The following is a 13,383-nucleotide window of genomic DNA, read 5'->3' as shown; positions in this document are numbered from 1 at the left end:
GCCATGTATTGTATTTGTATGTAAAATGTCGTGGCTGTTTATGAATCTTAATAAATAGTAATGGAAAGGAAGATCATAGCACTGCATTGTAGAACAAAGAATCAAAGTTCTTGGTTCTGCTCTCGGGTCTTCTGGGTGACCCAAAGCAAGCCATGCTGACTTTTTACATGTCTTGTATACCAGGCCAGAATCACATCTGTCATCTTTGTTGGCAAAAAGGCAGTTGCTCCACTAAGGAACTTAAATCCAATTGCTTCAACTCTACTTAAACTAGCAGTTCAGCCAAATTACTGTCAGAGTTTTTATTCAGGAAAAGTCATCATGGAACAAGCTCCCCAGTCATCCCTAGAAAGGGGAGAAACAGAGGGGGAGGAGTTTGAACAGCTAACAAAGCTATTTTGATCTAGCAAGTTGCTGCTGATCCACTGGCCAGTCATAGATTAGACACAATTATGAACTAAGTTTAGTACTAAGCCCAAATTTGTTTCTTTGGAGCTGTGCTGGTGGGCAGAGACTCATTAGGTTAACTCTAACATCATTACGTGCTCTTGCATATCCCTACCAAAGGCTTAAGCAGTGTAACACAGCTTCACAATTCCTGGCAATATTCCAGAGTCGCTTTCCTTCTGAGATGGTTGTCCCTTCAACTGTTTTCGCTTTACTGAGGAATTTGCAGTCAATGTTAGGGCTGTGGATCCTCTAAATGAAGATAGCTGAAAAGCCTGGGAGAAGTGAGGAGTATAGACAGAGGGACCGTGCATCAGATGCATCTGCAAGACTTACCAGAAACTCCACTGAATTCTGTTTTTACAACCTCTTTGTTCAGCCTGTGAATTCTCTGATGAAGTACGTGAGATCAAGTGAGGGGACAAAACAGAGAAATTATCTAGCAGTCTGGCACATAGTCTGTTGGGCAAATACTGCTTTTCCATAGTTGTCTTTCATTGTACGTATGAGCATCCTTGGAAGAGGATTAAGTACTTAATTTTGAAATGCTGTCAGCGTGTTCAAGAAAAAGTTCATATAAATATGAAAATGGATGCTTCTTTCGTGCATTTTGTTTATGTCAATCCTCTTACTGTCTAAAAGTAAATTTTGTTCTTTTTAGCAAGAATTCAGTCAAGTAATGCTGATACAAAAACATAATTTAGCAAGGGTATATGGATATATTCGTAGACCAAATTTTATTAAAGGACTCTTGAAAACAGAAAAGTACAGTAAGAATGAGTAACTAGAACTTGAAGCCAAGAAACAATATCAAGAGAAATCCCAACATGCAAGTGGGGTCTGTAATTAAACAATTTGGGACTTGCAGAGCTTGTTAATAAGCTTTGTCAAGTAAGCGATCTTATATTGCTTTTGGGGTTAGCTTAGAATGGGGAGTAGCTGCTTTAGCATGGCACGTCACAAGGCTGAGCCTGACTGGACCCATGAAGAGGTAGCCAAATGCTGCCTCTGGACCCTGGCTGACTCCATGAAGAGGTAGCCAAATACTCCTTTGGTTAGATCATTAGAAAACATCAGCATGTTCTGATTTTTCAGGAGTGTTTATTCATGGAGGGGGGAAAAAATGTAGATGATCCTTTTCCTTGTAAGCATTCGTCAGCATTTCTCCAAGATGAAAAGTGGCAGAAAGGCCTTGAGTGGCCTAGCCAAAAATATATATATATATTTGAACACTCATGTATTACACTTTTCTTCTTGTTTCCTGCTTTCTTGATAACTTCGTTTTGTCTTTTCTTTGGAAAACCATCTTACTGTTTAGTTTATAATCGCCACAAATCAGTTGGGCTCAATCATACAGAATTGAATGAAGCTTAGGTATATGGTATTTCCTGAAGGAACAAGAGTTCTGTGATGCTGTTTTTGGATGCTAATAGATGTATTTTTGTGTTTGTTTTTTTTTTCCCTACCCCCTAAATTAGGAGCAGCTCGTCCACAACACATCCCTGAAAGGAGCACTCTGAAATTCATTCTAACCTGGTGTCTGGAAATAAGAGCAATTCCCAAAAAGGTGTGTGTTTGTTTTCCCTTTTGAAGGGAAATCCATAGTAATTCTACGCTGTGTGGCTTCTTGAAGTTCTGTCCTTGCTTTGTGTGTAGTTACTGTGTTCCTGGTGAATAAGGATTGTCAGCTTGCATGCTGATATCTTGTTCCAAGAAATTTTGCTCTTAGTGCTTTATTGGGCAAACTATGAGATACCAAAATCCCCATTACCATTCTGTATTCATAAGTAATCTGGAATTAAATAGAAAAGTGCTAGGTATTTGGTTCCAGATACCTGGAAGGCTGACAGAACCTGGCTGTAGGCATTGAAGAGAAATCAGTCCTTCTAGTCAGAGAGGACCCGTGTCTGTCCTGTTTGGTCACCGGACGCATGTTGCTCTATACAAGCATCACGTAATGCCTTCAAAATATTTTAAAGCTTTTCTTGAGCATTTCAGTAACTGGCAGAATTCAAAGAAAGATTTTTGGTTGCGTATTCTCAAAATGTGTGTTTATTATTTCTCTTGCATTTTGTGCCTGGAAAAAATCAGAAGCTTGCAACTAGAAATGCATGGGTATTTCTGGTATTGTCAAAACACGTTTTAAAGATAAATTTGTGTGAAGCATGAAGTTACAGTTGTGTCGGGTGGATCTGTGAAGGAAGTCAGTTTTTGGAAGGACTTCTCACTCAAGCGAATTTTACAGTAGGATCCAGCATATGTCATTATTAGGCAATATACTGTAGAAGAGAATCATTCAATTGAGACAACCTTTTCAGTACTACATGTAACTGTTTTTGAATCTTTTTCTCAATAATAAGAGTAGGCAGAGGGTGCTGTCTGGGGAGTATCACCCAAGCATATAACCTATCTGCATTGTTTCCTGTTCAAAATAGTGTCCTGTAGCTCCATAATCAAAACTATTTTCTGGAATCTGGTGTTTGGGCAAACTCCAATTACTTTTCCAGTATTTTTTTGTGTAGAGTAAGTCCTCTGATTGCACTGGGTATTTTGGATCACTTACCTTTTAAGCTCTGTGTCTATTTCCACCTTGCCTTTTGGAAAACAAACAAACAAAACAAAACAAACCCTGGAACTACTTGCATCTGATTTTTGCTTTATATTGCAAGCTGTACTTAATTTTCCCTTAAGAAAAGCTTGCACTACCATTAAGTAGGCATAAAGTACAGAATGAAACACCGCAGTGACATTTACATGGCTCATAAATACCATACTTTATTTACAGTAATACGGCTTCTAAGACTTTGTATTACTCCCTTCCCAGCTTCTGTAACTTGGCAAATGGTGTTTTGTCTTGGATTAATTTGTGTTATGGGGCTGTTACTGAAGTGCAAATACATAAATAAAGTCTTTCGTAAGTTTGGGATTTATCTGGAAATGCCTTTTATCTGTCTCTTCCCTCAGTCAGGCAAAGTAGGATTTTTTGACCTGCTAGCTTGCCCCAGACATTGAGGGATGGGGAGGAGGGTTGTAAAAGTCATGATAGGTGAAACTGTACATTGGAAAATAATTTGTATTATTCATTAGCCTGCAGGCTGACTGCTTCCTATCCCCAGGCAACACAAGCTTTTCCCAGGTTTGTCCAACTGGACTATTTTTTTTTACCCTCCACTCTTATTTTCTTCACTCCAGGCATTTTTGCGAGCCCTTGTAGAGTGCACCAGTAATGCAGGAGAAAAACGGAGGCTTCAGGAGCTTTGCAGCAGACAAGGAAACTCTGATTATACCCGTTTTATTAGAGAGTCGAATGTTTGCTTGCTGGATTTACTTCGTGCTTTTCCAAGCTGCAAGCCTTCACTTAACCTGTTAATTGGTAAGTGGCTGATTTAGACTTAATTGGATTTAGTTCATTCTGAAAATGCATCAAACTAAGTGTTCGGTTTCTCAGGATGGGGGATGACTGTTCAGTTACCACTATAGAAATATTGTGGTATCCATAGTGATCAAACTAAAACTATTGTTGGGGGCAAAACTCTGTTCTCCAGTGGTAGTCTGTGGTCTTCATTCTGCACTTTAGTCACATACCTGTGCTTCAAATGACTCTGGGTTGCTCCTGTGCATAAAAATAAGCATAAGGTGCTTGCAGAATTAGTGTCTTTAAGTAATTCATCAACTGGTTACAATTCAAAAAGCCATGTTCTTAAAACTCCTGATATCCCTGCCTTCGTGTTCTTTTCTTGTGTTTTTATCTGTTAAAATAGAAAGTTTTTTCCAGTACATTTGTGTTTATGTTACGCCCAACAAACTTGCAAAGTTCCTTGTATAAAACATGGAAGGAATGAGCCTTGAAATGTAGCCATCTCAAATGCATCTGAAAATACTGACAGTTACTTTCCAGATTAAAAAACAGAATTTCGTATTGTTTCATTATATGAAACAAAACAATTGCTTTTTATGGCCTTGTGATCGTGTTCTTCATTACTACTCCTTAGTAAATTGTAGGGATTCATAAAATAAGTAAATACAAGCTCTGCTCCACTCGATACGAATACATGAATTTTCACACTGAAAGCAAAAACACTTACAAACTATAAGTTTTTTGTTTGTTTTTTTAGCTGTGATTTCAAAAAATTACATAGGTGTTCATAGGAGTTTGAAGTTAAAACTGCCACATCTGCTTCTAGGACGTTTGTATAGCAGAAACTTTCAATAAACTAATTCCTATTCTCAGAACTTTTCAGCTCCATAAACCACACTCAGATGAAAGGCAGGTAAAATTAATCTTGAAGCTTCACCTTCCCCACTAACTACTGGCATCTCTTCTGTGTACCTTAGAGTTGTTTTTAAATAACCAATAACCCCATAAAGTAACTGTTAGGGGCTTATTTATCGTATCTCTGACATGTTCCACAAAGTCTAAAAATATTCCTAATAGGGTTCAGGTCCTAATACCTTATTTATGAGAAAGAAACACTCAATGTTAATAGAGTAAACTTACAGTATGCTTGTTACCTGTTGTAGTGTAAACACTCAAATGATATTTTGATTTTCACTGGAGTGAATCAATAAATGATAATTTATTTTCTTTAATTTTTCAGAACATCTTCCTAAATTGCAAGCCAGATTCTATTCAGTTTCAAGGTAATGATGTGTTCAAGTTGTATCTTTTTTGTAATTTGTGTGCTTTTTTCTTAAGTGTGTACACTATGATCTTCTAGAGAGCAAACTCTAAATTGCTTTTGTAAGGCCATTTTGCTTAGAATATGTAATTTACCACTTACTCTTGAATTCATCTGTATCATCTTGAAATCTGAAGCCCTGATGCTCCATTTTCTCACCCTTTTCTCCCTGTTGTGGTTTTAACACACCAGCAGCTCAGCACCACACAGCCACTTTCTCACTCTCACCAGGTGGGGTGGGAGAGAGAATCGGAAAGGTAAAAGTACAAGAAATCCTGGGTTGAGAGATAGTTCACCAGGTAAAGCAAAAACCACATGTGCAAGCAAAGCAAACCAAGGAATTTGTTCGCTACTTCCCATCGGCAGGCCACTAACCATCTTTCAGCCACTTCCAGGAGAGCAGGGCTCATTGTGCGTAATAGTTTCTTGGGAAGAAAAATGCCGTCATTCCAAATTCTTCCTCCTTTACCCTAACTTTGCTGAGCATGACCCCACGCAATACCGGACATCCCTTGGCCAGCTGTCCTGGTTGTGTCCCCTCCCAGCTCCTGGGGCACCCCCAGCCTCCTCGCTGGCAGGGCAGCACCAGGAGCTGGAAAGGCCTTGGCTCTGTGTGGGCTCTGCTCTGCAACAGCTAAAACATCAGTGTGTTACCACCACTCTTTTCATCAAGAATCCAAAACACAGCATTGGGTGAGCCTCTGCGGAGAAAATTAATTCTATCCCGGCCAAAACCTTGACACTCCCACATTGTGAAGACAAGTGGGCAAACACACAAAACTCCCTGGGGCCAAAACTGATTCTGCATGTCTGTGTTCATTTGGCTGAGGAAGTCAGAATGCCTTCAGCTCTGCCTTCAGTTTTTGAAAGAAGTGTGTAGCTAACCTTGAGTGAAGAAATTCGTTACTGTCTTCACCATATACTTCAGTCCTCTCCTAGAGGATTGAATTTGTTTTTTGATGTACCTGGTCATCACTGAAATGTATTTAATGTAACTTTTGAGCAAAGCAGAGTAGTCACTGATGGGCTAGATGAGTCTTGGCCCATGAAGTATGTGGCTTTTCTACTTCTTCAGTGGGGCTATAGAGCCTTATTCACTGCCAGGACTGTGTGTGGAGTGTAGTTTGTCTTTGGATATTAGAGTCCAGCTGTTTTTCTTTAACACAGTTGCTGCACATCTCTCCAGAGGGCCAGCCTTCCTTAACTTTGGATGTTTGCATTATTATTTTCTTGAGGCTTACAATCTCAGATGCTTCTTTGCCTAGCTCCCTCTTCCTCACAGGAATCCCTCTGGCTTCCTAAGAAATTAGACTAGGAGGCAGTTCCTGCCCAGTGTTTTTTTCATTCCCAATTAGCCTGTTATAATACTGACTTTATTTCACAATAAGGGAAAAAGAACACAGTAACATGAGCAGTGCTTCAGATCTTCTGCAAGACCATCCAGTGAAAGCAGTAGATCTAAAGAAGAAAGAAAAGGGAATAGAAAGATAAAATCTGAGGGAAAAAGTATTTATGTCCAGGTTACCAAAATCAAACAAACAACACAACCCCACAACCAATCAAAAAACACCACCACCAAAACACAGGTCTTGACTATTTCAAAGAATGCTGTTTTGAGTGTCTGGTAAGAGGTTGGTAGATTTCTCAAGAGCAAGCTCATGTGTGTAAACCTTATAGAGAGGAATTCTGATTGAATCCTGTAGGCATTGGCCTTTGAGTCCAACCCTAAGAAAATTTCTAACTGCGTACAAATATTACATAGGTAACAACATATCTTGATTTTGGTAATGTGGTTTGAGTTGAAAATGGACCTGCTGTAAGATAGCAGAGCTATTTCAGGTCATTAAGTTTAATATTTTTTTTTAATTTTTGCTTCTTTACAGTTCAAACTTGTATCAGCCAGGAAAACTGTCCTTTGTGTTTAATATTGTGGAGTTTCCTGCCTGTCCCACTAGACCAGTCTCACGGAAGGGAGTATGTACAGGCTGGCTTGCTGAGTTAGTTGCACCTCTACTGCACCCCAATAAAAACACCCCGTATACGAAAGGAGGAAGCTCTCCAACTGAAGAGGTATGAATGTTAAGTCTAAATTCCCGTAACTGATATATTTGTGCATGTTTTGAAGCAACTGCAGGTTTCATTGTTACAGATTGTTGTACTGCAGATGTTTTGGCAGGAGTTGTATGCGTGTTCATTTTGCAATAGGTTAGGACACGAGGGAAAGGCTTAAAGCTTCATTGGGGGAGTTCAGGAAAAAGAGTTCAAGAGCTAACATGAAAAAGCTCTTGGCTGAGAAGGTGGTCAAGCCTTGGAACAAACCCCCCAGTGAAGTGGTCACAGCTCCAAGCCTGTTGGTGTTCAAGAAAGAGTTGGACAATGCTCTTAGACATTGTGTTTAACTCTTAGGTTGCCCTTTGCAGAGTCACGAGTTGGACTTGTTAATACTCATAGGTCCCTTCCAACCGAAGATAAATCATACTGTATATCGCAAAATATATTTTATATAGTATTGCATATAACGTGACAAAAGAACTGTTGATATTCTAATATATATTTGATTAAGAAAAATGGAAACAAGCATATAACTTGGTTACAAGGAAACTGTGCTGATAATAGAAAGTCTTGGTCTGGCAAAATGTAATGAAAACCCATGTAAGTTATTTTTAATTTTTAAAAAGTAACTTGGGAAAAACTGATTAATATGTGCACAGTGCATCTTATTCCAGTATTCACATCTCTGTTTATTTAAAATGTAGTTGATTTGCAATGTTAAAGCTCAAACATGAGGAAGAGGTGGACTGAAAAAAGAAAAAAAAAACAACAAAAAAAAGGATTGTTACAAATTGAGTCTGAATAAAATTCAGAACTATTTGAATCTGCTGTGCAAGCCAGAGTTCAAAATAGATAAATGTTCAGCAATACACATAGATTGCAAAAATATATGGAATAGCAATACAAAATGGATAAGTGTGATGCAAAAATAGATTAATTTATTTCACAGAACAAGTGTGTATACCAGTTGAATTATTCTTTTTAAAGGAATGACAAATTTGGAGTAGTGCTAAATCACTCAGGTTTACAGAACAAAGTTTAAATAACTTGGTCTAGTGTTTAACTCCTTAAACTTGAAAGGGAATTCAAACTGTTTCCTAATTAATATGCAAAATAAATCAGATTGTTGCTTATGATTTTAGTGGGTGAAGCTCTGCTATTTCTGATGATGATTACTAAATGGTCTTCTAAAGAGTTAAGAATGGTCATCTTCCATTCTGTATACAGTAAGAGAACAGGGCGTGACTCTTGTGAAAATTATAACGTCTTCCTTTCTGACACACATCTGGTGATCAGAATTAGAGTCTACCAGTGGAATGATATAAACCATTTTCCAAGGTCTTTGAGCAGTTGTTGGACTCCCCTCACCTGTTTGACCTTTTGGAGTTCCTGTGAAATTTTTGTGAAAATTAAGAAAGCAAGCTTGGTATCAGTAGACTTCAATTCACTATAAACAAATCCACACCTCTGCTTTAATGTCCACAGTGGGTTTTGTTTTGTTTAACAAAAAAAAAAAAAGAAAGAAAAAAAAATGAGTTGCCTGTAACAGTTAGCAGTAAACTAGCCTAGCTTCCTTTTGTGTACCATCATCACAAGTCCCATGAATCCTAGAAATTCACCAAACTTACGATGCAGTCTGCTTTCATATTCAGAAGCCCATGTTTGTTTGGCTTTGCCCCTTTTTTGTCCAGATTGATTGATAGATCTGTAAATAGGGCATGCTTTTCAGAAGCTCAAGTGAAATTGTTTTCCACATGTCTGTTTGGGATTAAAAGTAACCTCCGAAGTTCAGGATTTGGAAGGGTGTCTGTATACACATACCACATAAACATTCTGAAGGTTCTAAAAATGTCATGATATCTTCACTTCTTAAGAATACTCTTCAATTGTATTTTGTCTAATTTCATTTTAGATATCTATTTTTGCTCGTCCAAACAATACTTTCCACTTACCTTCAGACCCTTCTGTCCCTTTTGTGATGGTTGGTCCAGGAACAGGAATTGCACCATTTATTGGTTTCCTGCAACATAGGTATGTACCAAATTTTTAAATGAAAAACAAGCTTTCTATGTTGAAAAAAATACAGCCTCAGGTTTCTGAGTAGAAAAATTAATCTATTTTTAATCTTTTTTTTTTCTTTTGGAAAAAAATGTTGTGGGGCTTTTTTTTTTTTTTTTTTCCTCTCCCCTCTTCTTTGTTAAACCAGAAAGGGCAAATCACAAATGTTTTTATGAGCTGTTGTTTACAACTTTGTCCTTTTTTCTCTTTGTGATGCGTAAGGAACTCTGTACAAGGCAAAAAAGGTAACAAAACCAAACATACCAAACAAAAATAAGCATTTAGTGAATGTTATGACAAGGGACACTGCTCTAGTTTTTGCTCACCTTCTGACAGCATTCTTTGTTTTCATCCCTCCAACTACAGCAGTGTAATTTTGTAAGGCAACAAGAAGCTTGTTCAAAGAGTTACAGGTACATTCAGAAGAAACAGGAAGAATTGAATATTTGGGTGGTAATGTAAGCTTTATAGGTAACCAACACATCATTTCTGTGTGACTTATTCATGCTAGCAAGATAATGGAATTTCTTGCATCCTGTAATAATTATTTTTAAACTGCTCTGAGAGAAAGGTGGTATTTTGACATGATACTGCTGACTCCATGTATCTGCTTTAACCAAATCATTATGTACAGTCCTTTCTACTACTAAGTATTAACTTAATTTTATCCCCCAGGTATTTTTATCTCTCAGATTCATTTTGTTTTGTATTTTAAAGAATCCATAGCATTTTGTAAGCATTTAATCAGTGCTAAATAAAACATCTCTCAAAGTATAACTAGAAAGCTGCAGCTCAAACCCCTGTAAAGTAATATCTTCAGCATTATTTCAAGAAAATACAGTACCTTTTCTGATGGTATAGTGGTAAATAGATTGTTATTCATGGACTCTTGGAGGTTTCTACAGCAAAATGAAAAGCATGCTAAAAATGGTTTGCGCTGAGCTTTCCCTGGGTATTTTTACAGTGCTTCTAATGAGGGTTAAGGGGTAGCAATCTCCTTATTCAGCAGTCAGAAGTGTTTTGTGAGATGTTCAGAAGTGCCAGTCTTTACTATTCCCGTATGAAACTGTGACCAAAAAAAAAAACAAAACAAAAAAACAAAAGAAAAAAAAACACAAAAAAACCTTTGAATTTAATTGATTTTGAGTTGGGCCAAAAGTGAGTACTCAAGAAAATCAGAGAAGAAAGCTTTCACTGTTACTTACCTTAAGCCCTTTCACATTAATAAGCCTCTGGACAGGCAGAAAAGCACTACTGTAAGTGAGAATAAGGTTATAGGAATTTTAGTTTCTGCTCTTGGTAGAACAATATTGGGTTTACATACAGTCGGCACACTTCTTTTTTTTTAATTGTATTTTGTTTCTGTTGGCTGTTTAGGCAAAAGCTGAGGGAAGAACATGCAGACTGGCATTTTGGAGACACATGGCTGTTCTTTGGTTGTCGGCATCATGATAGAGACTATTTGTTCAAGCAAGTTCACTATTTAACATTTCCTGTGTTAAATTTGTATTCATGGCAGGATGCTTATCTCAGAGCCATTACTAACACTTTTTATTGCCTTTCAGAGATGAGCTCAGATGTTTTCTTGAAAGTGGGACATTAACTCATCTTAAAGTTTGTTTCTCAAGAGACTCTTCAACTGCAGAAGGAGCCCCGCCTAAGTATGTGCAAGATGTCCTTAGGCTTTGTGCTAAGGAAGTTGCCAGAGTCCTGCTGAAAGATAGCGGTTACTTCTATGTATGTGGGTGAGTAGAGTGGAGATGGACTATGTCAGAAAGAGAACAGTTTGAGGCTTTAGAAAGACTTTGAGCTGTGTGAAAGACAGGATCAATGTGATGCTGGAACAGCCTTCCTGGAATGCCAGAATTTAGTCCATTATGTCCATTTATATAATACAGTTATGAAAGAATAGTTTGTAACTATTCAGTTTGTCTGCTTGTTTCAGTCACCTGTTACTTTTCTTTTAGTATTCAAATAAGCTGTAGTAGGATTCAAATTAATATATTGTGCTTGAAAAAATGGGATACTTGAATGCATGAGATGATAAATTGGACAGCTGTGACATAGCAGAAACCTCTGCTGCATTCTAGGGTTGGATGGGCCAGGATGCTACCTGAATGTAGAAATTAAGATTTTTCATTACAGACTCCAAAATTCTGTTGCCTTTATAAAGTACCCCAATAGTAATATATTTTACAGTGGGAAGCCTTATTTGTAGAGGCTAACTTACCTGGAGGTTTCAAATTTTTTTAGGAAGTTTGTTGGTATATGGTCAACTGTTTGAACATTGAGCTTTATGTCAGTATTTTCTCCTGCTGAAATAAATGTCTATTATTTGTATTAAAAATAGCATTATTAATAAGTGAGGTTTCTGTGTATGTTGAAACCATATGGGGATATAATATCCTACTTCAGCAGGTCCAGTTCTCCCTAAAAGAAAATAATTATTCTGTGACAGCCTAGCTGGCGGTGCAAGTTTTTTGGTGTGTATTACCATGCTCTGAAAGTCTTTTAACATTTGTTTGTGAGAATCCCTTGTTCTTGTCAATGCTCATCTATGTGAAGACTTAGCGAATGTCTTGCCATACCATATACATTTTCTTTTTGTTTGTGTGTAATATCTTTTCCAATATTATCCTGCCTCTGAAGCTGTTGATAAAAGGAAAAATACAGTAGTATGCATTTTACTCCTACTTTTTTATTTCCAGGGATAAGAAGCACATGGCTGATGGTGTAAGTGATGCTGTAGTGGACATTTTAAGCATGGAGATGGAAGTTGACAAATTGGAAGCAATGAAAATGCTGGCCATGCTTCGAGAAACAAAACGATATTTGCAGGATGTTTGGAGCTAAATATTTAGCTTTTCTTATGCCCTTATAGCACAAAAGATTTTGTGTTTTACTTTCACATTTATGCTTTTGACTAGAAGTTACTGTCAAAAGTGCTGTTGTCATACACATTTTAACTTTCTCTGTTGATCTTTCATACAGGAAACCTTTTAAAGGACAGCAAACCAATCTGTCTTGTGAAGTGTATGGTTTTTAGTAACGTTGCATAATAGATTGTATCAGTGCCTTGATTCTCTGACTACTGCTTTCATATAGAAAGTAAGAACTCTTGCACTTGTACAAGTATAATTGTATGTTTACATTAGGTCATGTATATTTTTTACTACAACGTATAAATAAGCTACAGAGTAAATGCACAGTAATCTGTGCATCATCAAATACATTACTGACTTGCTAGGATTTATTTGAATATTTTTTAAGACTATTTTTCTTCCACACGCACACATGTATACACGTGAGTATACATACATACATATGTGTATACCTGTGTATTTCTTTTTTTGCTTGTTCAAAAATGATAGGAATGAAGGTCCAGAATATTGCACACAAACTTGCTGCAGAATTTCAACTCTTGTTTTTTTTTTAATACTTATCTTTTTTCATTGCATCATCCATATGTCTCAGTTTTGCTACACTCAATGCTAATCCTTATTAGATTTTCATGCATTTGAAGTTATTTTCATTCCTGTCTCTAAAATGTTTGTTGTGTGATTTTTTTTTTTTTTATTATTATTATTTAAAAATCAGCAGTTGGGTTGAATGTGATTGCTGGAGAAAATACTGCTTAGTAAATACTTTTTTAGATTTCTAAAGTAATATTTTTTTAAGTTGCACACACGCAATGAAATACTATGTTTTTAAAGCAGTTACCCTCACTTAAGAGAATCCACTTCAGAAATCAAATTGTTGAAAGTAAGTTGTTGAAATATCCAGTCTTCTTCCAAACAAGGGCTGTTTGGAGTGCGAATAGTTGGAAGAGTTAAAAGTACAAGGTATTCATGCTTCTCTTCAGATCTCTCCTCTCTTTCCTTTGCTTTTTCTAATCATGTTGTCATCTCGGTTCTGCGTCATACTTAGATCTTTAAAGATAAATACAATGTATGAGAGAATGTTTTAGACACATTGTTGTGTGTTTCCGTGGGAGAACTCTCGTTTTGTTTGGCCTTAATGCATAATCAGAACCACATGACTTATTCCAAGGCTTGTATTTGCCTACTGATTTTTTGTTAATTTGTAGGTAATTCAAGAAATGTTTATGGAAAAATTATGATCAGAATAAAATCATGTTTTTAAACAA

General features: G+C 37.0%; 1 protein-coding gene across 2 annotated transcripts in view; it reads left to right on the top strand.

Moving 5' to 3' along the window:
* The window catches only part of MTRR (5-methyltetrahydrofolate-homocysteine methyltransferase reductase), a 25,425-nt gene extending 12,042 nt beyond the window's left edge, over positions 1-13,383 (top strand). For both annotated transcript variants that reach the window (XM_040548254.1, XM_040548253.1), the window contains 8 exons: positions 1,926-2,014; positions 3,640-3,820; positions 5,046-5,088; positions 7,010-7,196; positions 9,091-9,209; positions 10,614-10,706; positions 10,802-10,981; positions 11,945-13,383. In XM_040548254.1, the coding sequence (XP_040404188.1) occupies positions 1,926-2,014; positions 3,640-3,820; positions 5,046-5,088; positions 7,010-7,196; positions 9,091-9,209; positions 10,614-10,706; positions 10,802-10,981; positions 11,945-12,089 (1,037 nt within the window). In that variant the 3' untranslated portion in view covers positions 12,090-13,383. The remainder of the gene's footprint in view (positions 1-1,925; positions 2,015-3,639; positions 3,821-5,045; positions 5,089-7,009; positions 7,197-9,090; positions 9,210-10,613; positions 10,707-10,801; positions 10,982-11,944) is intronic.

This window comes from Cygnus olor, chromosome 2 (assembly GCF_009769625.2).
Source record: "Cygnus olor isolate bCygOlo1 chromosome 2, bCygOlo1.pri.v2, whole genome shotgun sequence".
In the NCBI taxonomy this organism is placed as follows: Eukaryota; Metazoa; Chordata; class Aves; order Anseriformes; family Anatidae; genus Cygnus; species Cygnus olor.
This window is presented reverse-complemented; position numbering and strand designations above follow the sequence as displayed.